At 62.1% G+C, this 22,804-nt stretch overlaps 2 protein-coding genes across 2 annotated transcripts in view; both read left to right on the top strand.

The window, feature by feature from the left end:
• Positions 1-5,505, top strand: part of LOC138684096 (liprin-alpha-3-like) — a 49,148-nt gene extending 43,643 nt beyond the window's left edge. Inside the window, 4 exon segments of the mRNA XM_069777811.1 lie at positions 1,259-1,327; positions 3,084-3,246; positions 4,970-5,030; positions 5,273-5,505. Of these exon segments, the coding sequence (XP_069633912.1) occupies positions 1,259-1,327; positions 3,084-3,246; positions 4,970-5,028 (291 nt within the window). The 3' untranslated portion in view covers positions 5,029-5,030; positions 5,273-5,505.
• A 5,167-nt stretch (positions 5,506-10,672) lies between these two features.
• LOC138684093 (lutropin subunit beta-like) lies at positions 10,673-15,886 on the top strand. The gene is made up of 3 exons (XM_069777807.1): positions 10,673-10,812; positions 12,778-13,017; positions 15,629-15,886. The coding sequence occupies exons 1-3, from the start codon at positions 10,798-10,800 to the stop codon at positions 15,863-15,865; spliced, it is 492 nt and encodes a 163-aa protein (XP_069633908.1). The 5' UTR covers positions 10,673-10,797; the 3' UTR covers positions 15,866-15,886.
• The last annotated feature ends 6,918 nt before the right edge of the window (positions 15,887-22,804 follow it).

Below are 22,804 nucleotides of genomic sequence, written 5' to 3' on the forward strand. Positions count from 1 at the left end.
GAGGGGACTGGGGGCAACTGGGAGGGGACTGGGGGCAACTGGGGGGGACTGGGAGGGCGGCTGAGGGTGCAGGGAGGGACTGGGGGCAACTGGGGGGACTGGGAGGGCGGCTGAGGGTGCAGGGAGGGACTGGGGCAACTGGGAGGGACTGGGAGGGCGGCTGAGGGTGCTGGGAGGGGACTGGGAGCAACTGGGAGCAACTGGGAGGGGACTGGGGCAACTGGGAGGGGACTGGGGGCAACTGGGAGGGACTGGGAGGGGGGCTGAGGGTGCTGGGAGGGAATGGGAGGGGGGCTGAGGGTGCTGGGAGGGGACTGGGGGTAACTGGGAGGGACTGGGAGGGCAGCTGAGGGTGCTGGGAGGGGACTGGGAGCGACTGGGAGCAACTGGGAGGGGACTGGGGGCAACTGGGAGGGGACTGGGAGGGCGGCTGAGGGTGCAGGGAGGGACTGGGGGCAACTGGGAGGGACTGGGAGGGCAGCTGAGGGTGCTGGGAGGGGACTGGGAGCAACTGGGAGCAACTGGGAGGGGACTGGGGGCAACTGGGAGGGGACTGGGGGCAACTGGGAGGGACTGGGAGGGGGGCTGAGGGTGCTGGGAGGGAATGGGAGGGGGGCTGAGGGTGCTGGGAGGGGACTGGGGGTAACTGGGAGGGACTGGGAGGGCAGCTGAGGGTGCTGGGAGGGGACTGGGAGCGACTGGGAGCAACTGGGAGGGGACTGGGGCAACTGGGAGGGGACTGGGGGCAACTGGGAGGGACTGGGAGGGTGGCTGAGGGTGCTGGGAGGGGGACAGAGGGGGCTGGGAGGGGACTGGGGGCAACTGGGGGGACAGGAAGGGGGGCTGAGGGTGCTGGGAGGGGACAGGGGTCAACTGGGAGAAACTGGGAGGTACTGGGGCAACTGGGAGCAACTGGGAGGGGACTGGGGGCAACTGGGAGGTGACTGCAGGCAACTGGGAGTCAACTCAGAGGGACTGGGAGAAACCGGGGGGAGGCTGGGAGGGGGGCTGAGTGTGCTGGGAGGGGACTGGGAGCAACTGGGAGGGACTGGGAGTAACTGAGGGACTGGGGCCAACTGGGAGCAACCAGGGGCAACTGGGATGCAATTGTGGGGCACTGGCAGGTAGCTGGGAGCAACTGGGAGGGGATGGAAGGGCACTGGGAGGGACTGGGAGCAACTGGGAAGAACTGGAAGGGGCCTGGGGGACCTGGACGGCCATAGCCCCCCCCCCCCCCCCCCCGGGCCCCCCCCCCCAGGCGCGGCAGCTGCTGGAGAAGGAGTTCAGCACCCTCATCAGCGTGGGCACCGACCGGCGCCTCGACGAGGTGGGACCCCCGGCACCCCCCCACCCATGGGACCCCCCCCCAAATCCAGGGCACCCATGGGACCCCCCCCAACCAAAAAAACCCATCCAGGGCATCCATGGGACCCCCCCCCAACCAAAAAAACTCATCCAGGGCACCCATGGGACCCCCCCCCAAATCCAGGGCACCCATGGGGCCCCCCCCAACCAAAAACTCCCCACCCAGGGCACCCATGGGACCCCCCCCCAAATCCAGGGCACCCATGGGACCCCCCCCACCCATAAGACCCCCATCTAGGGGACCCATAGGACCCCCCCCCAAATCCAGGGCACCCATGGGACCCCTCCCAACCAAAAAAACCCACCCAGGGCACCCATGGGACCCCCCCCAACCAAAAAATCCCCACCCAGGGCACCCATGGGACCCCCCCCAACCAAAAAAACCCATCCAGGGCATCCATGGGACCCCCCCCAACCAAAAACTCCTCACCCAGGGCACCCATGGGACCCCCCCCCAAATCCAGGGCACCCATGGGACCCCCCCCACCCATAAGACCCCCATCTAGGGGACCCATAGGACCCCCCCCCAAATCCAGGGCACCCATGGGACCCCCCCAACCAAAAAAACCCACCCAGGGCACCCATGGGACCCCCCCCCAACCAAAAAATCCCCACCCAGGGCACCCATGGGACCCCCCCCAACCAAAAAAAACCCATCCAGGGCATCCATGGGACCCCCCCCAACCAAAAAAACTCATCCAGGGCATCCATGGGACCCCCCCCAACCAAAAACTCCCCACCCAGGGCACCCATGGGACCCCCCCCCAAATCCAGGGCACCCATGGGACCCCCCCCACCCATAAGACCCCCATCTAGGGGACCCATAGGACCCCCCCCAAATCCAGGGCACCCATGGGACCCCCCCAACCAAAAAAACCCACCCAGGGCACCCATGGGACCCCCCCCAACCAAAAAATCCCCACCCAGGGCACCCATGGGACCCCCCCCAACCAAAAACTCCCCACCCAGGGCACCCATGGGACCCCCCCCCAAATCCAGGGCACCCATAGGACCCCCCCCACCCATAAGACCCCCATCTAGGGGACCCATAGGACCCCCCCCCAAATCCAGGGCACCCATGGGACCCCCCCAACCAAAAACTCCCCACCCAGGGCACCCATGGGACCCCCCCCCAAATCCAGGGCACCCATGGGACCCCCCCCACCCATAAGACCCCCATCTAGGGGACCCATAGGACCCCCCCCCCAAATCCAGGGCACCCATGGAACCCCCCCCCCAACCAAAAAAACCCATCCAGGGCACCCATGGGACCCCCCCCAACCAAAAAAATCCCCACCCAGGGCACCCATGGGACCCCCCCCAACCAAAAAAACCCATCCAGGGCATCCATGGGACCCCCCCCAACCAAAAAAACCCACCCAGGGCACCCATGGGACCCCCCCCCACCCAAAAAAAACCCCATCCAGGGCACCCATGGGACCCCCCCAACCCATAAGACCCCCATCTAGGGGACCCATGGGACCCCCCCCCCAATCCAGGGCACCCATAGGACCCCCCCCCAAATCCAGGGCACCCATGGGACCCCCCCCACCCATGTCACCCCCCCCCAGGAACCTCCAGCCCCCCCCCAATCCCCCCAATCCCCCCCAATCCCTAGCTGGGAGCTCAGTGTGCCCCCCCCAACCCCCTCCACGCCCCCCATGGGTGCCCCCCCCCACCCATGGGACCCCCCCCCACCCATGGGTGCCCCCCCCCAGGACGGCTCCAAGGCGTTCAGCCGCTCCCCGTCCTGGCGTAAACTGTTCCGGGAGAAGGAGCTGCGAGGGGGGGGCCCCGACGCCGCCGAAATGTTGCCCCCCACTTTCCGGGGGGGGCCCCTGGGGACCCCCGCCCTGCCGCTGCGCAAGATCCAGCCTGAGGGTGAGCGGGGGGGGGGGGCTGGGGGATTTGGGGGGGGGTCCTGGGGGGGGTTGGGGGGGGGCAGAGGGATTTGGGGGGGTCTGGGGGGGGTTTGGGGGGGGAAAGAGGGATTTGGGGGGGGCTGGGAGGGACACAGAGTGATTTGGGGGGGTCCTGGGGGGGGGTGGGGGGGGCAGAGGGATTTGGGGGGGTCTGGGGGGGGTCTGGGGGGGGAAAGAGGGATTTGGGGGGGGCTGGGAGGGACACAGAGTGATTTGGGGGGGTCCTGGGGGGGGCTGGGTGATTTGGGGGGGTCCTGGGGGGGGTTTGGGGGGGGCAGAGGGATTTGGGGGGGGCTGGGAGGGACACAGAGTGATTTGGGGGGGTCCTGGGGGGGGGCTGGGTGATTTGGGGGGTCCTGGGGGGGGGTTGGGGGGGGAGAGGGATTTGGGGGGGTCTGGGGGGGTCTGGGGGGGGAAAGAGGGATTTGGGGGGGCTGGGAGGGACACAGAGTGATTTGGGGGGGTCCTGGGGGGGGGGACAGACTGATTTGGGGGGGTCCTGGGGGGGGTTTGGGCGGGGCAGAGGGATTTGGGGGGGCTGGGAGGGACACAGAGTGATTTGGGGGGGTCCTGGGGGGGGCTGGGTGATTTGGGGGGGTCCTGGGGGGGGGTTGGGGGGGGCAGAGGGATTTGGGGGGGTCTGGGGGGGTCTGGGGGGGGAAAGAGGGATTTGGGGGGGCTGGGAGGGACACAGAGTGATTTGGGGGGGTCCTGGGGGGGGGGACAGACTGATTTGGGGGGGTCCTGGGGGGGGTTTGGGCGGGGCAGAGGGATTTGGGGGGGCTGGGAGGGACACAGAGTGATTTGGGGGGGTCCTGGGGGGGGGGACAGACTGATTTGGGGGGGTCCTGGGGGGGGGTTGGGGGGGGCAGAGGGATTTGGGGGGGTCTGGGGGGAGAAAGAGGGATTTGGGGGGGGCTGGGAGGGACACAGAGTGATTTGGGGGGGTCCTGGGGGGGGGCTGGGTGATTTGGGGGGGTCCTGGGGGGGGGATAGACTGATTTGGGGGGGTCCTGGGGGGGGGGTTGGGGGGGCAGAGGGATTTGGGGGGGTCTGGGGGGGGTCTGGGGGGGGAAAGAGGGATTTGGGGGGGGCTGGGAGGGACACAGAGTGATTTGGGGGGGTCCTGGGGGGGTAAGAGGGATTTAGGGGGGCTGGGGGGGGTCCTGGGGGGGGCTGAGTGATTTTGGGGGGGAAGAGTGATTTGGGGGGGCTGGGGGGGGCAGAGTGATTTGGGGGGCACATGGGGGGGTCTTGGGGGGGGAGCAGGGTGATTTGGGGGGTTCTGGAGGGGGAAGAGTGATTTGGGGGGGCTGGGGGGGGTCCTGGGGGGGGCAGAGGGATTTGGGGGGGGTCCTGGGGGGACACAGGGTGATTTGGGGGGGTGGGGGGGTCCTGGGGGGGGGGACAGAGTGATTTGGGGGGGTTGTGGGGGGACAGAGGGATTTGGGGGGGGGTCGTGGGGGGGACAGGGTGATTTGGGAGGCTGGGGGGGTCTTGGGGGGGGGCTGGGTGATTTGGGGGGGGGTCCTGGGGGGGGACAGAGTGATTTAGGGGGCCAGGGTGACATGGGGGGGGGCCTGGCAACATGGGGGGGGGCACAGAGACATGGGGGGGGGCTGTCAAATTTTGGGGGGGGGTCTCGGGGGGGTCCTGACCCTGTGTGTGTGTCCCCCCCCCAGGTAACTCCCTGCCCCCCCAAAGGGGGGATGGGGTCTCCGTGCGGACCTACTCCTGTTAGCGGTGAGGGGGGGGCGCGGGGGGGGCAAAAGGGGGGGGCAAGGGGGGGCAAGGGGGGGGTCTTGGGGTGGGGGGGGCAAGGGGGGGCTCAGGTGGGCAGAATTTTGGGGGGAAACCCCTGAAAATGGGGGGGGGAATGGGAGCTGGGGGGGGCAATAGGGACTGGGGGGGGCGCTGGGAAATTTGGGGGGGGTCACTATTTTTGGGGGACCCCCCCTCATTTTTTCATCCCCCCCCTCTTCCAGGTGCCCTGAAGTGATGGATGAAGCCTGGGGGGGGGACACACCCCCCCCAAAATTGCCCCCCCCCAATCGCCCCCCCTTGGGTGTGCGGGGGGGGGTATTTTGGGGGGGGGCAGCCCCCCCCCCCCAAAAAAAAATTTGCCGAGCCCCGGGTGGCTCTGGCTCTGCTGCTAAAAAAATTGGGGGGGGGGATATTTGGGGGTGTCCCCCCCTCGCGCTGCCTTGCCCCCCCCACCGCCGCAGCGACCCCCCCCCCCTTTTTAATTCCCTCCTCTTTTTTTTTGGGGGGGGGGGGGAGGCGCGGGGGGGGGGTTTGCATGGAAAAAAAAATAAAAAAAAAAAAAATGAACCCCCCCCCCTCGAGAATGTGGAGTTTTTGTGTCGACGACCCCCCCCCAAAAAAAAAAGGGAAAATTGGGGGGGGCACCCAGGACCCAAATTCCCCCCCCCCAGACCCCCCCCCCAATTAAGCCCCTTGGCCCCCCCCCCCAAAAAAACCCCACCACCAGCATTTCAAGCCTTTTATTTCCAGCCCCCCCCCCCCCAGATTTGGGGGGGGGGGGGCACAAAATTGGGGGGGGGCTGCAAAGTGCCCCCCCCCCCCCAAAAAATCCACTCAAGCCTCCGGCGCCTCGAAGAAGCTCGCAAGCGACCTGGGGGGGGGAGGTTAAATTGGGGGTGACCCCCCCCCAAATTTTTGGGGGGGGGGTTAAGGGTGATGTGGGGGGGTTCCCCCCCCCCCATTTTTTGGGGGGGGGGCACTTACTGGAGTAAAGCCCCCGAGAGCTCGTCCACGAGGCTCCCTGGAAGGGAAAAGGGGGGGGTCGGGGGGGGGGAGTGTTTTGGACCCCCCCCATGGGGATGGGGGGGTTGAGGGGGGGTCGTGGACCCCCCCCATGGGGATGGGGGGATAATTAGGGGGGGTCTGGGGGGGTCCTGGACCCCCCCCATGGGGCTGGGGGGGTCGGGGGGGGGCTATGGGGTGTTGGGGGGGGTCCTGGACCCCCCCCATGGGGCTGGGGGGGTCCAGGAGGGGGATTTGGGGGGGTCTGGGGGGGTCGTGGACCCCCCCATGGGGCTTGGGGGGGGTCTGGGGGGGGGCTATGGGGTGCTGGGGGGGTCGGGGGGGGTCCTGGACCCCCCCCATGGGTCTGGGGGGGTCCAGGAGAGAGATTTGGGGGTGTCTGGGGGGGTCGTGGACCCTCCCCATGGGGCTGCGGGGGGGGATTGGGGGGGTCTCGGGGGGTCGTGGACCCCCCCCATGGGGCTGGGGGGGATTTGGGGGGGTCTGGGGGGGTCCTGGACCCCCCCCATGGGTCTGGGGGGGTATTGGGGGGGTCTGGGGGGGGGCTATGGGGTGTTGGGGGGGGCCCTGGACCCCCCCATGGGTCTGGGGGGGGGGGATTGGGGGGGTCTCGGGGGGTCGTGGACCCCCCCATGGGGCTTGGGGGGGGTCTGGGGGGGGGCTATGGGGTGTTGGGGGGGGGTCCTGGACCCCCCCATGGGTCGGGGGGGGGGATTGGGGGGGTCCAGGAGGGGGATTTGGGGGGGGTCTGGGGGGGCTGTGGGGTGCTGGGGGGGTGAGGGGGGGTCCTGGACCCCCCCATGGGGCTGGGGGGGTATTGGGGGGGTCTGGGGGGGTCCTGGACCCCCCCATGGGTCGGGGGGGGGGATTGGGGGGGTCCAGGAGGGGGATTTGGGGGGGTCTGGGGGGGCTGTGGGGTGCTGGGGGGGTGAGGGGGGGTCCTGGACCCCCCCCATGGGGCTAGGGGGGGGGAATTGGGGGGGGCTGGGGGGGCTATGGGGTGTTAGGGGGGGCTGGGGGGGTGTCGGGGGGGGGCTGAGTATTTTTGGGGGGGGTCAGGGGAATTTGGGGGGGGGTCTCACCGGGCTGGCAGGCGGTGTCACACAGCAGGGGACACAGGTAGCAGAACTGGCAGCCCTGGGGGGGGCAAAATATTGAAGGGGGGGGGCGTTTATAGATGGGGGGGGTCACACACGGGGGGGGGGGTCACACACGGGGGGGGGTCACACACGGGGGGGGGGGGGGGCTACCTGGCAGTGGGGACAGTGGTCACCGGGGTCCCCCTCGGCGCAGGGACAGCGGGCGCAGAGCTGGCAGTGCTGGGGGGGGGCACAAAAAAAATAATTGGGGGGGGGCATAAGGGATAGTGGGGGGGCACACACACAATGGGGGGGGCACAAAAAAATAGTTGGGGGGGGCACAAAATAGTTTGGGGGGGCATAAAATGGGGGGGGCACAAAATAGTTGGGGGGGCACAAAATATTTGGGGGGTATTAAATAGTTTGGGGGGGCACAAAATAGTTTGGGGGGGGACAAAATAGTTGGGGGGGGCCTAAAATAATTTGGGGGGTATAAAATAGTTGGGGGGGCCATAAAATGGTTGGGGGGGCACAAAAAATAGTGGGGGGGGCACAAAATAGTTGGGGGGGCATTAAATAGTTTGGGGGGGCACAAAATAGTTTGGGGGCAAAATAGTTTTGGGAGGGACAAAATATTTTGGGGGGGGACAAAATAGTTGGGGGGGGCCTAAAATAATTTGGGGGGGGTATAAAATGGTTGGGGGCACAAAAATAGTGGGGGGGCACAAAATATTTGGGGGGGCATTAAATAGTTTGGGGGGCACAAAATAGTTGGGGGGGCACAAAAAATAGTTGGGGGGCACAAAATAGTTTGGGGGGGACAAAATAGTTGGGGGGGGCTAAAATAATTTGGGGGGTATAAAATAGTTGGGGGGGCCATAAAATGGTTGGGGGGGCACAAAATAGTTGGGGGGGCATTAAATAGTTTGGGGGGGCACAAAATAGTTGGGGGGGCACAAAAAATAGTTGGGGGCACAAAATAGTTTGGGGGGGGACAAAATAGTTGGGGGGGGCCTAAAATAATTTGGGGGGGTATAAAATAGTTGGGGGGGGCCATAAAATGGTTGGGGGGGGCACAAAATAGTTGGGGGGGCACAAAATAGTTGGGGGGGCATTAAATAGTTTGGGGGGGCACAAAATAGTTTGGGGGGGCAAAATAGTTTGGGGGGGGACAAAATATTTTGGGGGGGGACAAAATAGTTGGGGGGGGCCTAAAATAATTTGGGGGGGGTATAAAATGGTTGGGGGCACAAAAATAGTGGGGGGGCACAAAATATTTGGGGGGGCATTAAATAGTTTGGGGGGGCACAAAATAGTTTGGGGGGGACAAAATAGTTGGGGGGGGCCTAAAATAATTTGGGGGGGTATAAAATAGTTGGGGGGGCCATAAAATGGTTGGGGGGGCACAAAATAGTTGGGGGGGCATTAAATATTTTGGGGGGGCACAAAATAGTTTGGGGGGGCCTAAAATAATTTGGGGGGGGGCCTAAAATAGTTGGGGGGTCACAAAATAGTTTGGGGGGCACAAAAAATAGTGGGGGGGCACAAAATATTTGGGGGGGCATTAAATAGTTGGGGGGGCACAAAATAGTTGGGGGGGCCTAAAATAATTTGGGGGGGCACAAAATAGTTTGGGGGGGACAAAATAGTTGGGGGGGGCCTAAAATAATTTGGGGGGGCCTAAAATAATTTGGGGGGGGCATAAAATAGTTGGGGGGGCACAAAAAATAGTGGGGGGCACAAAATATTTGGGGGGGCCTAAAATAGTTTGGGGGGGCACAAAATATTTGGGGGGGGATAAAATAGTTGGGGGGCATAAAATAGTTTGGGGGGGCACAAAAAATAGTTGGGGGGCACAAAATAATTTGGGGGGGGCACAAAATAGTTGGGGGGGGTCACAAAAAATTGGGGGGGGGACAAGGGGGGGGGACAGGGGCTCCCCCCCAAAGGGTGACTCTGTCCCCAAGGGGTTTTGGGGTGTCGTCCCCCCCCAAAAAATCGGCTCGGTCTCCTGGGGGGGGGTCAGGGGTGTGTCCCCCCCCCCCCCGGTACCTTGCAGAAGGCGCAATAGCGGCAGATGGAGCCGGGTTGGTATCGCCCTTCGGCCTCATCCTCCTCCTCCTCCTCGCTCCCTGTAATTGGGGGGGGGTCACGGTCTGGGGGGGGGGGGGGTCATTCCCCGTGCCCCCCCCCCTCGGTTCACCAACCTTCGTCTTCCTCGGAGCTGTCTTTGTCGTCATCATCATCATCATCGTCGTCGTCATCGTCATCATCATCATCATCCTCCTCCTCGGAGCTGGCGGGGTCACGGGGGCGGCCGCCACGGTGGCCTTCATCGCCGTGGCGATGGCCTTCATCATCATCCTCATCATCACGAGGATGGTGGCCTTCATCGCCGTCATGGCGACGGTGGCCTTCATCATCGTCATGGCGACGGTGGCCTTCATCGCCGTCATGGCGCTGGTGGCCTTCATCGTCATGGCGACGGTGGCCTTCATCATCGTCATGGGGACGCTGCCCTTCATCATCGTCATGGGGACGGTGGCCTTCATCATCCTCGCCCTGGCGACGGTTGCCGGCGTCTTCCTCATGGCCACGCCAATGATGATGATGATGATGGGCTTCCTCATCGCCATGACGACCACCATGGGCGCCCCCTCGCCGCCGCTCTTCCTCCTCGTCGCGACGATGATGATGATGATGATGAGGAGGGTGACCCCCGTGGGCGTCCCCCTGCCGCCGCTCTTCCTCCCCGCCCTGCCGCCGCTCTTCCTCATCGTCACCGTCATCACGATGATGATGATGATGATGATGACGTTGACGCCAATGTTGCTCGTCGTCGCCGGCGCGATGATGACGACGGTGGCCTTCCTCACGACCTTCGCCTTCCCCGACCCCCCCGGGGCGATCGGGGCCGTGATGATGATGATGATGAAGATGCTCTTCCTCGCCGCGGACCCCCCCTTGACCCCCGGGGGGGCCCCGGACCACCAGGAGCCCCAACACCAACCCCAAAAGCCACGACCCCGCCATGACGCCGCCGCCTCTGACCGACGGCTCCAACTGTGCCCCCCCCCCCCGCACCCATGGGTGCCCCCCCCGCTATAAATAGCCCCACTCCAAGGGGGGGGGGGGGGGAGCAAAAAAAACACCCCCCCCCCCCCAAAAAAAGCCATTTCCACCCCCCCCCCCCAAAATAAAGTTGATTTATCGCACATTTGGGGCGCAGCCCCCACCCAAATAGGATTTTTTTAAATTATTTTTTGGGGAGGGGGGGGCAGAAATTGGATCCCCTCAGGTTATAAATAGCCTGGGGGGGGGTCACGCGCTGGCCCCAGGGGATTATGGGATAGCCGGATGCCTTTTTTTGGGGGGGGGGGGGGCAGCACTTTAACCCCTCCCCCAACAAGCGGGGGCATGAAGGACATTTGGGGGGGGGGGGGGGAGGAAGGTTTTTTTGGGGGGGGGTCACTAAGCAACAGGGGGGCTGACGCCTCCGTCCGGCCTTGGTGTGTTGTGTGTCCCCCCCCCCCGCGGGCAGCCTTGGGGTGGGGGGGGCGTGGGGGGGGGGGGGGAAGCGGGGGTGGGGTGGGGGGATAAAGGGGGGACCCCCCCCAGGTAAGAGGTGTTGGGCCCGCAGCAGCATGGGGGGTGCGCAGGTGAGCGTGGGGGGGGTGGGGGGGCCATGGGGACCCCCAACTATGGGGCAGGGTGACCATGGGGACCCCCAACTATGGGGCAGCTGTGGGGCAGGTGGGGGCCATGGGGACCCCCAACTATGGGGCAGGGTGACCATGTGGACCCCCAACGATGGGGCAGGGATGACCATGGAGACCCCCAACTATGGGGCAGCTGTGGGGCAGAGTGGCCATGGGGACCCCCAACTATGGGGCAGCTGTGGGGCAGGTGGGGGCTGTGGGGACCCCCAACTATGGGGCAGGTGGGAGCCATGGGGACCCCCAGCTATGGGGCAGGGTGGCCATGGAGACCCCAACTATGGGGCAGCTGTGGGGCAGGTGGGGGCCATGGGGACCCCCAACCATGGAGCAGACAGGGGCTGTGGGGACCCCCAACCATGGGGCAGGGTGGTCATGGGGACCCCAACTATGGGGCAGGATGACCATGGAGACCCCCAACTATGGGGCAGGGTGACCATGGAGACCCCAACTATGGGGCAGCTGTGGGGCAGGTGGGGGCCATGGGGACCCCCAACTATGGAGCAGACAGGGGCTATGGGGACCCCCAACCATGGGGCAGGGTGGTCATGGGGACCCCCCAACTATGGGGCAGGTGGGGGCTGTGGGGACCCCCAACTATGGGGCAGGGTGACCATGGAGACCTCAACTATGGGGCAGCTGTGGGGCAGGTGGGGGCCATGGGGACCCCCAACTATGGAGCAGACAGGGGCTATGGGGACCCCCAACTATGGGGCAGGGTGGTCATGGGGACCCCAAGTATGGGGCAGGATGACCATGGAGACCCCCAACTATGGGGCAGGGTGACCATGGAGACCCCCAACTATGGGGCAGCTGTGGGGCAGGTGGGGGCTGTGGGGACCCCCAACTATGGGGCAGCTGTGGGGCAGAATGGACATGGGGACCCCCAACTATGGGGCAGGATGACCATGGGGACCCCCAACTATGGGGCAGCTGTGGGGCAGGTGGGGGCCATGGGGACCCCCAACCATGGAGCAGACAGGGGCTATGGGGACCCCCAACTATGGGGCAGGGTGGTCATGGGGACCCCAAGTATGGGGCAGGATGACCATGGAGACCCCCAACTATGGGGCAGGGTGACCATGGAGACCCCCAACTATGGGGCAGCTGTGGGGCAGGTGGGGGCTGTGGGGACCCCCAACTATGGGGCAGCTGTGGGGCAGAATGGACATGGGGACCCCCAACTATGGGGCAGGGTGACCATGGGGACCCCCAACTATGGGGCAGCTGTGGGGCAGGTGGGGGCCATGGGGACCCCCAACTATGGAGCAGACAGGGGCTATGGGGACCCCCAACTATGGGGCAGGGTGGTCATGGGGACCCCAAGTATGGGGCAGGATCACCATGGAGACCCCCAACTATGGGGCAGGGTGACCATGGAGACCCCCAACTATGGGGCAGCTGTGGGGCAGGTGGGGGCTGTGGGGACCCCCAACTATGGGGCAGCTGTGGGGCAGAATGGACATGGGGACCCCCAACTATGGGGCAGGGTGACCATGGGGACCCCCAACTATGGGGCAGCTGTGGGGCAGGTGGGGGCCATGGGGACCCCCAACCATGGAGCAGACAGGGGCTGTGGGGACCCCCAACCATGGGGCAGGGTGGTCATGGGGACCCCAAGTATGGGGCAGGATGACCATGGAGACCCCCAACTATGGGGCAGGGTGACCATGGAGACCCCAACTATGGGGCAGCTGTGGGGCAGGTGGGGGCCATGGGGACCCCCAACTATGGAGCAGGGTGGCCATGGGGACCCCCAGCTATGGGGCAGGATCACCATGGAGACCCCCAACTATGGGGCAGCTGTGGGGCAGGTGGGGGCCATGGGGACCCCCAGCTATGGGGCAGGGTGGTCATGGGGACCCCCAACCCTGGGTCAGCCCCCCCCCCCCCCCCCATTTCCCGCAGTTGCTGTTCCTGGTGACGCTGGTGGGGACCCCCGTGGCCTTGGGGACCCCCATAGCAGTGGGAGACCCCCCGGTTGGGGGGACCAGCCCCCTGGTTGTGGGGCTCCCCCCGGTTGTGGGGGGGGGTCCCGGCCGCCCCCCGTGTCGCCCCATCAACGTGACGGTGGCCGTGGAGAAGGACGAGTGTCCCCAGTGTCTGGCCGTGACCACCACGGCCTGTGGGGGCTACTGCCGCACCCGGGTAAGGGGGGGGGGGCGTGGGGGGGGGACATGGGGGGGTGGGGGGACGTGGGGGGGTGTGGGGAAGTGGGGGGGCTATGGGGAGGTGGGGGGCTATGGGGAGGTGGGGGGGTATGGGGATTTGGGGGGGCTATGGGGACAGGGGGGGCTATGGGGATGTGGGGGGGCTATGGGGAGGTGGGGGGCTATGGGGATTTGGGGGGGCTATGGGGATGGGGGGGCTATGGGGGGTGGGGGGCGATAGGGACACGGGGGGCTATGGGGACAGGGGGGGCTATGGGGATGTGGGGGGGGCTATGGGGAGGTGGGGGGCTGGGGGGAGGTGGGGGGACATGGGGGGCTATGGGGGGTGGGGGGCTATAGGGACAAGGGGGGCTATGGGGATGTGGGGGGACATGGGGGGGCTATGGGGACGGGGGGGCTGTGGGGATGGGGGGGCTATGAGGATGTGGGGGGCTAGGGGGAGGTGGGGGGGCTATGGGGATGGGGGGGCTGTGGGGATGGGGGGGCTATGAGGATGTGGGGGGCTAGGGGGAGGTGGGGGGGCTATGGGGATGGGGGGGCTATGGGGACACGGGGGGTTATGGGGATGTGGGGGGGCTATGGGGACATGGGGGCTATAGGGACATGGGGGGCTATGGGGATGGGGGGGCTATGGGCATGGGGGGCTATGGGGAGGTGGGGGGCTATGGGGACATGGGGGGCTATAGGGATGTGGGGGGGCTATGGGGATGGGGGGGACATGGGGGGGCTATGGGGACAGGGGGGGTTGTGGGGATGGGGGGGGCTATGAGGATGTGGGGGGCTAGGGGGAGGTGGGGCGCTATAGGGACATGGGGGGGCGATGAGGATGTGGGGGGGCTATGGGGATGTGGGGGGGCATGGGGATATGGGGGGCTATGGGGAGGTGGGGGGACATGGGGGGGCTATGGGGAGGTGGGAGGGTATGGGGACGGGGGGACATGGGGGGCTATGGGGACATGGGGGGGCTATGGGGATGTGGGGGGCTAGGGGGAGGTGGGGGGGCTATGGGGATGGGGGGGCTATGGGTGGGTGGGGGGCGATAGGGACACGGGGGGTTATGGGGATGTGGGGGGCTATGGGGACATGGGGGGCTATAGGGATGTGGGGGGGCTATGGGGATGGGGGGGCTATGGGGAGGTGGGGGACTATAGGGACACGGGGGGCTATGGGGATGTGGGGGGGCTATGGGGAGGTAGGGGGCTATGGGGATTTGGGGGGGTATGGGGACAGGGGGGACATGGGGGGCTATGGGGATGGGGGGGCTATGGGCATGGGGGGCTATGGGGAGGTGGGGGGCTATGGGGACATGGGGGGCTATAGGGATGTGGGGGGGCTATGGGGATGGGGGGGACATGGGGGGGCTATGGGGACAGGGGGGGTTGTGGGGATGGGGGGGGCTATGAGGATGTGGGGGGCTAGGGGGAGGTGGGGCGCTATAGGGACATGGGGGGGCGATGAGGATGTGGGGGGGCTATGGGGATGTGGGGGGGCATGGGGATATGGGGGGCTATGGGGAGGTGGGGGGACATGGGGGGGCTATGGGGAGGTGGGAGGGTATGGGGACGGGGGGACATGGGGGGCTATGGGGACATGGGGGGGCTATGGGGATGTGGGGGGCTAGGGGGAGGTGGGGGGGCTATGGGGATGGGGGGGCTATGGGTGGGTGGGGGGCGATAGGGACACGGGGGGTTATGGGGATGTGGGGGGCTATGGGGACATGGGGGGCTATAGGGATGTGGGGGGGCTATGGGGATGGGGGGGCTATGGGGAGGTGGGGGACTATAGGGACACGGGGGGCTATGGGGATGTGGGGGGGCTATGGGGAGGTAGGGGGCTATGGGGATTTGGGGGGGTATGGGGACAGGGGGGACATGGGGGGCTATGGGGATGTGGGGGGGCTATGGGGTTGTGGGGGGCTATGGGGATGTGGGGGGCCATGGGGGGGCTATGGGGACATGGGGGGATGTGGGGATGTGGGGGGGGGGCTATGGGGAGGGGGGGGCTATGGGTTCAGGGGGGATGTGGGGGGGGATGGGGATGTGGGGGGACATGGGGGGCTATGGGGGGGCAGAGGGTGTGGGGGGCTATGGGGAGTTGGGGGGGCTATAGGGACATGGGGGGCTCTGGGGGGGCAGAAGGGGTGGGGGGGACATGGGGGGGCTATGGGGATTTGGGGCGGCTATGGGCATGTGGGGGGGCTATAGGGATTTGGGGGGGCTATGGGGTTGTGGGGGGACATGGGGATTTGGGGGGGCTATGGGGAGGTGGGGGGCTCTGGGGACATGGGGGACAGGGGTGTGGGGACATGGGGGGGCTATAGGGGGCAGGGGGGCTGTGGGGGGACATGGGGGCTATGGGGGGGGGGACATATGGGGGGACCCGGGGGGGCACATGGGGGCAGAGGGACCCCCCCCATAGTGAGACACAGCAGGTAGATTGGGGGGGGGGGAGTAGATTTTGGGGCCAAACCGGGGGGATTTGGGTGCTGGGGGGGAGGTATTGGGGTACTGGGGGGGGTACTGGGGGGGCATTGGGGTGCTGGGGGGGTACCAGGGTCAGGTGACCCCCCCCTTTGCCCCCCCCCCCAGGAGCCGGTGTACCGCAGCCCCCTGGGCGCCCCGTCCCAGGCAGCCTGTACCTATTTTGGGGTGCGCTACGAGCGGTGGGTGCTGGGGGGCTGCCCCCCCGGGACCGACCCCGGCGTCACCGTCCCGGTGGCTCTCGGTTGCCGCTGCGGTCGTTGCCCCATGGCTACGGCCGACTGCACCGTGGCAGGATTGGGCCCCGCGTTCTGCGGGGCTCCGGGGGGGTTTGGGGGGCAATAAAATCCCGGCGGCGGCTCTGGATGGTGATTCTTGTCTTTAATGGGGGGGGGGGGGGGACACCAGGAAATTTGGGGATCCCCGACTTTGGGGAGATCCTGAGGCGTTCCTGGGGATTTCCAAAATCGGAGACCCCCAACCTTGAAGACCCCAACTGAAGGACCCCAACCTTGGGGACCCCAGACCTTGGAGACCCCCGACTTAGGGACCCCAATCTTGGGGACCCCCAACCTTGGGGACACCCTGAAACACTCCTGGGGACCCCAACCTTGGAGACCGCCAACCTTGAAGACCCCAACCTTGGGGATCCCAAACTTAGAGACCCCCAACCTTGAAGACGCCAAACTTGGGGATCCCAACCTCGGAGACCCCCAACCTTGAAGACCCCCAATCTTGGAGACCCCAAACTTAGAGACCCCCAACCTTGAAGACCCCAACCTTGGGGATCCCAACCTTGGGGACCCCCGACCTTGAAGACCCCAACCTTGGGGATCCCAACATCGGAGACCCCCAACCTTGAAGACCCCCAACCTTGAAGACCCCAACCTTGGGGATCCCAACCTTGGGGACCCCCGACCTTGAAGACCCCAACCTTGGGGATCCCAACCTTGGAGACCCCCAACCTTGAAGACCCCAACCTTGGGGATCCCAACCTTGGAGACCCCCAACCTTGAAGACCCCAACCTTGGGGATCTCAACCTCGGAGACCCCCAACCTTGGAGACCCCCAACCTTGAAGACCCCCAAACTTGGGGATCCCAGCCTCGGAGACCCCAGCCAGTGGCTTCCAAGGGTGGGAGAGGACAAATCTGGTGGCTCTTCCCAGCAGGAAGATCCAGCAACGGTCCCAGCCGACCCCCCCAGATGTTGGAGAAGGACCAAGGGGGGGAAGGAGAAGGTTGTCTTTGGCCGTCGCGTCACCCACCCCACGGCCGGAGGCCGGTCGGTCAAAAAGGGCGTCAGGTCATTGGCCGAGGGTGATGGAGACATTGCTCCGCCCCATCCCGCCTCTCAGCTGTATCTAACCGAAAGATGCTCCATCTTCAGCCAACCACCAAAAAAAAAGGCTTCGATTTGCGTTTCGGAATCCCTCCCACCCTTCTTCTCCACAAAACCCAGAAGACCTCATCCTCCCGCAGCTGAACCCCAACCCCGGTGACCCCCCCCATCATCCACCACCGCAACGTGGGGACTGGAAACGGAGGGACCTTCTGATAAGACGTAGGGTTGGGTTGGATCTTCTCAACCCCGTTAAGATGTTTGGAACCCAACCTCCGCGTGGCCGACGTTTTAGTCCGAAGGGTTGGAGAAGAGGACGGCCAACGGGAAGGTGTCTGCGTCCCGACACCGGGAGCCCCAGATGGACAAAGATCAAAACGAAACCCAAGTCGTAAGCCGAAGCGGAAAGATCTCCTTCGGGAGAGGTTTCCACCAAGAATTCCGGCCGAGCGAGGCCCCGGGTGCAGCACGACCCACCCAACCGCGCCCATGGGACCTTCACACCACGCTCCTCTTCCTCATCGCTCAACGGGGCGTCCTCCAAGCCGGTAAAAAAGCTGGGGGGGGGGCGTTAGGGGAGAAAAAAAGCACCTTCCATCCTACTTGGGCTCCTTCTTCTCCTATCTTAGGACGACACAGCACGAGGTTGGCTTTGCTCAACCATTTATTGAGGGCAGAAGGTTCTGCCTGGTGTTTACGGCAACACGGTCAAGGCTTTTCCAACCCTTCGGGTGATGCCGCCCAAGGCGGGTGGTGCCTCCTCTGGATTTAGGGGGTAGGACCGTCTTGATTCTCCATGACAATTTTAATGATTGACTGCTTAGCGTTGGACATGGTAGCCGTGATCATCACGCCACCGTCGGAGACGAAGACGGTCTCCTGGCAGGCGCCAAGCTTGACTCGGTGGAACGAGGTGGCTTTGCCGGTGTCATCGGGATTGCCGCTATACATCCTGCGGTAGATGTTCTCCAAGTTGCCAAGGTGGGCTTTGCGGAAGGAGATCTCCATGGCGAGCTCCATGTCAAAAATATTGCGGTCGAAGGGGTTGGAGAAGAGGATGGCCAAGGTGAAGGTGTCCGCCTTGTACACCAGGAGCCCCACGCAACCCCGGAAACGGATGATGGAGTTGGTGAATTGGCAACTCTCCGTGACACCCGGTGGGATCTTGGGGCTGGGCGGCGTGGTGCTGTAGCCGCTGTAGCAGTAGCTCCTGGAAGGAGAGGAGGGAACAGGATGGGGAGACCACGCGGGCTTGCGAGGGAGGTGGTGTGACCACTGGGAGATGGTCCCACCACTGGGAGATGGTCTAAGCACTGGGACACGGTCCTGCCACTGGGAGACGGACCGACCACTGGGAGATGGTCCCACCACTGGGAGATGGTCTGATCACCGGGAGACAGTCCCACCAGTGGGTGCTGGTCCAGCTTGGACCTTCTGCCTGAATCCTGGGGGGGGTCTCCCCTCCGGCAAGGGGTCTTCTGCCCCCTCCCCGTCCCATTACCTGGGGTTGTGCAAGGTGATGTCATGGGTTTTGTTGGTGATCTCGATCTTCACAGTCCGGTCCAAGAGTCTGAACAGGACCCCCTCGCTCATCTCCCGTGTCTTCTCCGCAGCTCCGGGCACCTCTTGGAGAGTTGGGATTCGATGATCCTTATGGATTCCTTCCGACCTGAGATCTTCTCCGGTGGGAAGAATGAGGTTTCGTGTGGGAGAAGAACGGGGAAGAAACGAAACCGTAGGGGCAAGAAACGAAGAAACGAAACACGAAACTGCACAGAGAGAAGAAACGAAACTGAAAACTGCACAGAGAGAAGAAATGAAACTGGAAGGGTGGTTTAGGCAACAGTACATAACCGAGTGTTGCGCAGCAAATAAACGGAGAAATCGCTTGACCCACAGTATCTGTGTTGGTCCGTTTTCTCCCCAGGGCGAGTCCCTGGCGATGCGTCGTTTCTCCTAGATTGTCGCGACGGGACAATCGGGACCCTCCTGATCACGAGGAGGTCGTGCCGAAACCGGGACAGAACCAGATCATCGAGGTAGCGGAGGTTTTGGCGGAATTCAGAAATTTAGCGGCAAATATTGAACGGACAGCGCGGCGTGCTGAAGGCGGTGTAGGTCCACCAGTGTTTGGAGGAAAATTAATTGGATTGGAAATTAACAGCAAAAAATTGTGTCTTAGAGGGTGTTGATTTCAAACCTTCAGACGAAGGGGGAGGGTTGGTGTGCCCGTTGTTAATTACTCCCGATGGACCGAGATGGCAACCATTGGACTATGAGTTAGTGAAGGAACGGCAGATGAGTTGTAGAGGCGATGGATTGAATGGCCCAAGGACGCGAGCTATGGAGCAGTTGGTAGGGACCGGACAGAATGCGGCCCCTCAGATTCAGTCCGGATTGCGAGGTCGGGTGATAGCAGCTTCTTCAACTTCTGCTAGGAACGCGTTTGCAAAAATCGGGAAGTTTGGAAAGTTATTCGAAGAGTTAATGAACCCTATCGGGATTTTTTAGAGCGTTTGCAAAAAGCGGTTGAGGTAGCGGATATACTGGACGAGGCTGAACCGGTTCTCGCGAAAGAGCTAGCTCGCGCTCAGGCAAATGACCAAACGAAGCAAATTTTAATGCAGTTGCCAGCAAAAGCCTCAGTAGCAGATGTGATTAAACGAGCGTTGGAAGCAGAGGCTCAAACCGCAGCGGTTGCAGGGGTACTGCGCAGTCGAACAAATAACAGCGGGTGTGGGTTGACCAGTTGGCCCTTCCGCAAGAGAAATTGGCTCAGCTACGGCTATTAGTACAGCGCGAAGTGGAAGAAGGACATTTGGTCCCAACCACCAGTCCGTGGAATTGTCCTTGTCTTTGTCATCCAAAAGAAGTCGTCTTCTGCGTGATCTTAGAGTGTCAATGCTGTTCTTGAAGACATGGGACCTCTACAACCAGGCTTGCCTTGGCCGTCCACGTTCCCCCAAGACTGGCCAGTCGCGGTAATGGACATAAAAGACTGTTTCTTTTCTATTCCACTCCATCCGGATGATCGACCCAAATTCGCGATGGCGATCCCGACGATCGACGATCAAGAACCAGTCCAACGCTATCACTGGACGGTGTTACCACGAGGGATGAAAAATTCCCCAACTCAGTGGTTTGTTTCTCGCGCGTTGCATCGGTTTCGGGGATACACATCAGAATTGGGTCCTTTACCATTATATGGATGATATTTTGTTATGCGGGGAGGGAGATATTAACACAACCTTAAAACACTTGATTCAAGCTCTTGAGGAACATGGTTTAGAAATAGCACCTGAAAAGGTACAGAAAACTGCTCCAGTGAAATATTTGGGGCCACTCAGTGAAATATTTGGGGCCACTCATTCAGAGGCGGGTGGTCCAGCCTCAAAAACTGCAGATTGAACACCAAGTATCGACCCTACACGACCTACAAGTGCTGGTTGGTAACCTGCAATGGTTAAGACAGTTTATTCCCATTACACACATGGAATTACAACCCTCGTTAGCAGATTTAGCAGGAACCCCGGATGTCGCAGCTCCTCGAACATCGACAAGTACACAAAAAGCCGCGTTACAGCAAATAGCGACTAAATTATCTCACAGGAGTCTCAACCGTTATACCCCAGAAGTCCCACTAGAATTACATATAACCATGCAACGAGAAGGAGCAAACGGGCCGATATATCAATTTATCGATTCCCGGGTATGCCCTCTGTTGTGGCTGTATACCAGTTAGCCAAAACAAGCCGCACCACGATTTTCAGTGGCGTTAGCAGCTGCGACCTCTCGAGGACGACGGCGACCGCAGCGGTTATCTGGGAAAGATCCTAAATTTATTTCAACATCCCTCAGTCCCCGTAATTTGGAACGATTAATAACGTTCGATATGTGTTTGCAAGCAGCCCTAGCAGATTTTATGGGACAAATTATCCCAGCTAGGGGTGACCCTCTCATTAAAAGCCTTTTATCGTCAAGTTTTAAACCACAAACACCCATTTCAGAAAAACCCCTCCAAGGCCTCATGGTGTTCACCGATGACTCTGGATTGACCCAACAGGCAGCTATGGCCTGGGTTTCTGACAACCGATGGCACACCAGAACTTGGAAAAGTCAAGGATCGGTTCAAATTTTAGAACTACATGCAGTATTAACCGCTCTAACTACTTGACCTACCACCCCTTTAAACATTGTCACAGACAGCAAATTTGTGGATAGATTAACACAACGATGTAAACGAAGTTTGCCGGGAGGGATTGAACCTGCTCAGGAGCTTTTGTCAGTTTTAGAAAAAAGACAAAAACCTTGTATTTTTTTGCACACATTAATAGTCACACAGAGATACGGGGCGCCTTAACGGAGGGAAATGCCGATGCAGACAAAGCAGCGGGAACCCTCGTCCAACCAGTCGATATTCCCATTTCACAACAAGCCAAACTTTCTCATGAATTTTTTCATCAACGGGCAAGGGCACCGGCAAAGCAATTTCGGCTACCCTTGTCTGATGCTCGAGCAGTGGTCGCTTCTTGCCCGCGCTGTCGTCAAACTAACTCCTGGACATGGGGAATTAACCCTCGAGGTCTACGACCAAATCACGTTTGGCAACAAGACATTACTATCTATGAACCTTTTAAACGCTGGAAGTATTTACATGTTACTGGAGATACCTGTAGCGGTTATATCTGTCCCACTGCCGAAACGAAGAGCAACGCGGCGGCCACGATACGGCGTATTTATCACTGGACAGTGATAAATAAACACCCCCAATTGGTGTTTTGGGGGTCCCTCAAGAGATAAAAACAGATAACGGCCCCAACTATGTCGGTTCTTGGGTTCACGAATTTCTGAATAAACGGGGCATCACACATACAACTGGAATACCCTACAATTCCACGGGTCAAGCAATCGTTGAGCGAGCCCACCAAACCCTGAAGGACCGGTACCCATTTTAGAGTGGGGGCGAGGATACGCCTGTGTCCAGGCAGACAGCGGACCCCGACGGGTACCAGCAAAATGGATCCGACCAGATGTACGAGGAACCAATAAGGACTAAGATATCTGCGCGTCGTTGGAGATCGTTATGATGGTGCAATGCCCGTCGGAGACAAACGGTCGGAATTTTTGGCGATGGATGCAGGACGAGATGGGAGGACCGATGTGTAGCCGGATGACGTCCCTCTCAGAGCCGATCGGCACGTGTGTCTATGGGATACGGTGGACATCTGGACCTCTGAGGCTGGGAAAATTAATTTTAGCTTGCCACGGGTGAACCAAAGCGTCCCTTACGATCCGAAAAATTCGGACTTCGTGAACGCATTTGGCAAAATAATCTCCGTCGGTCTTTGGCTGAATACCATGCCTTGTTGGGGTCGGCAACGGCATCTATCTAAATCAGATCAAAGGGGCAGCGTTGACACCTCTAGAACTACCACATAAATTAGTACTTCTCTGTCGCTTGACAGCGTATAAAGTGATACCCCCAGGGCTACGAGGAGGACGATGTTCCATAGGGCGACCGAAAGCTTGGGCACCCACGGAAAAGGACTTGGTCAACATGGAGAAAGAAGAAGTGCGCAGATGGTGAAGCTGGATGGTTCCTGTGACCCCACAGTTCATCTACCCACCGATTTTCTATATTTTATGATTTCATCACTTACTCCAGTAGGACCTTGGGTAAACAGAATGAACGTACAAGCTTTAGCCTGCCTGATTTTAAAGCGAGGAAACGCCACCGCTCGAGCCATCGATGCATTAGCAAATCTTCAAGAAACGACCATGAATCAATTACAGGCGTTACTTCCACCCATAGATTCCTTATTGGCCCAATTTGATGTAAACAGAACACCACCTTCTTTCCAGAATTTTGTTGTTTAGACTTTAAAAACAACACCGACGCGCTGAGAACCATCAGGCGACAAGCCGAGATCATTCGACAGCTCCG

This window comes from Haliaeetus albicilla, unplaced genomic scaffold (genome assembly GCF_947461875.1).
Source record: "Haliaeetus albicilla unplaced genomic scaffold, bHalAlb1.1 scaffold_148, whole genome shotgun sequence".
NCBI classification, from domain to species: Eukaryota; Metazoa; Chordata; class Aves; order Accipitriformes; family Accipitridae; genus Haliaeetus; species Haliaeetus albicilla.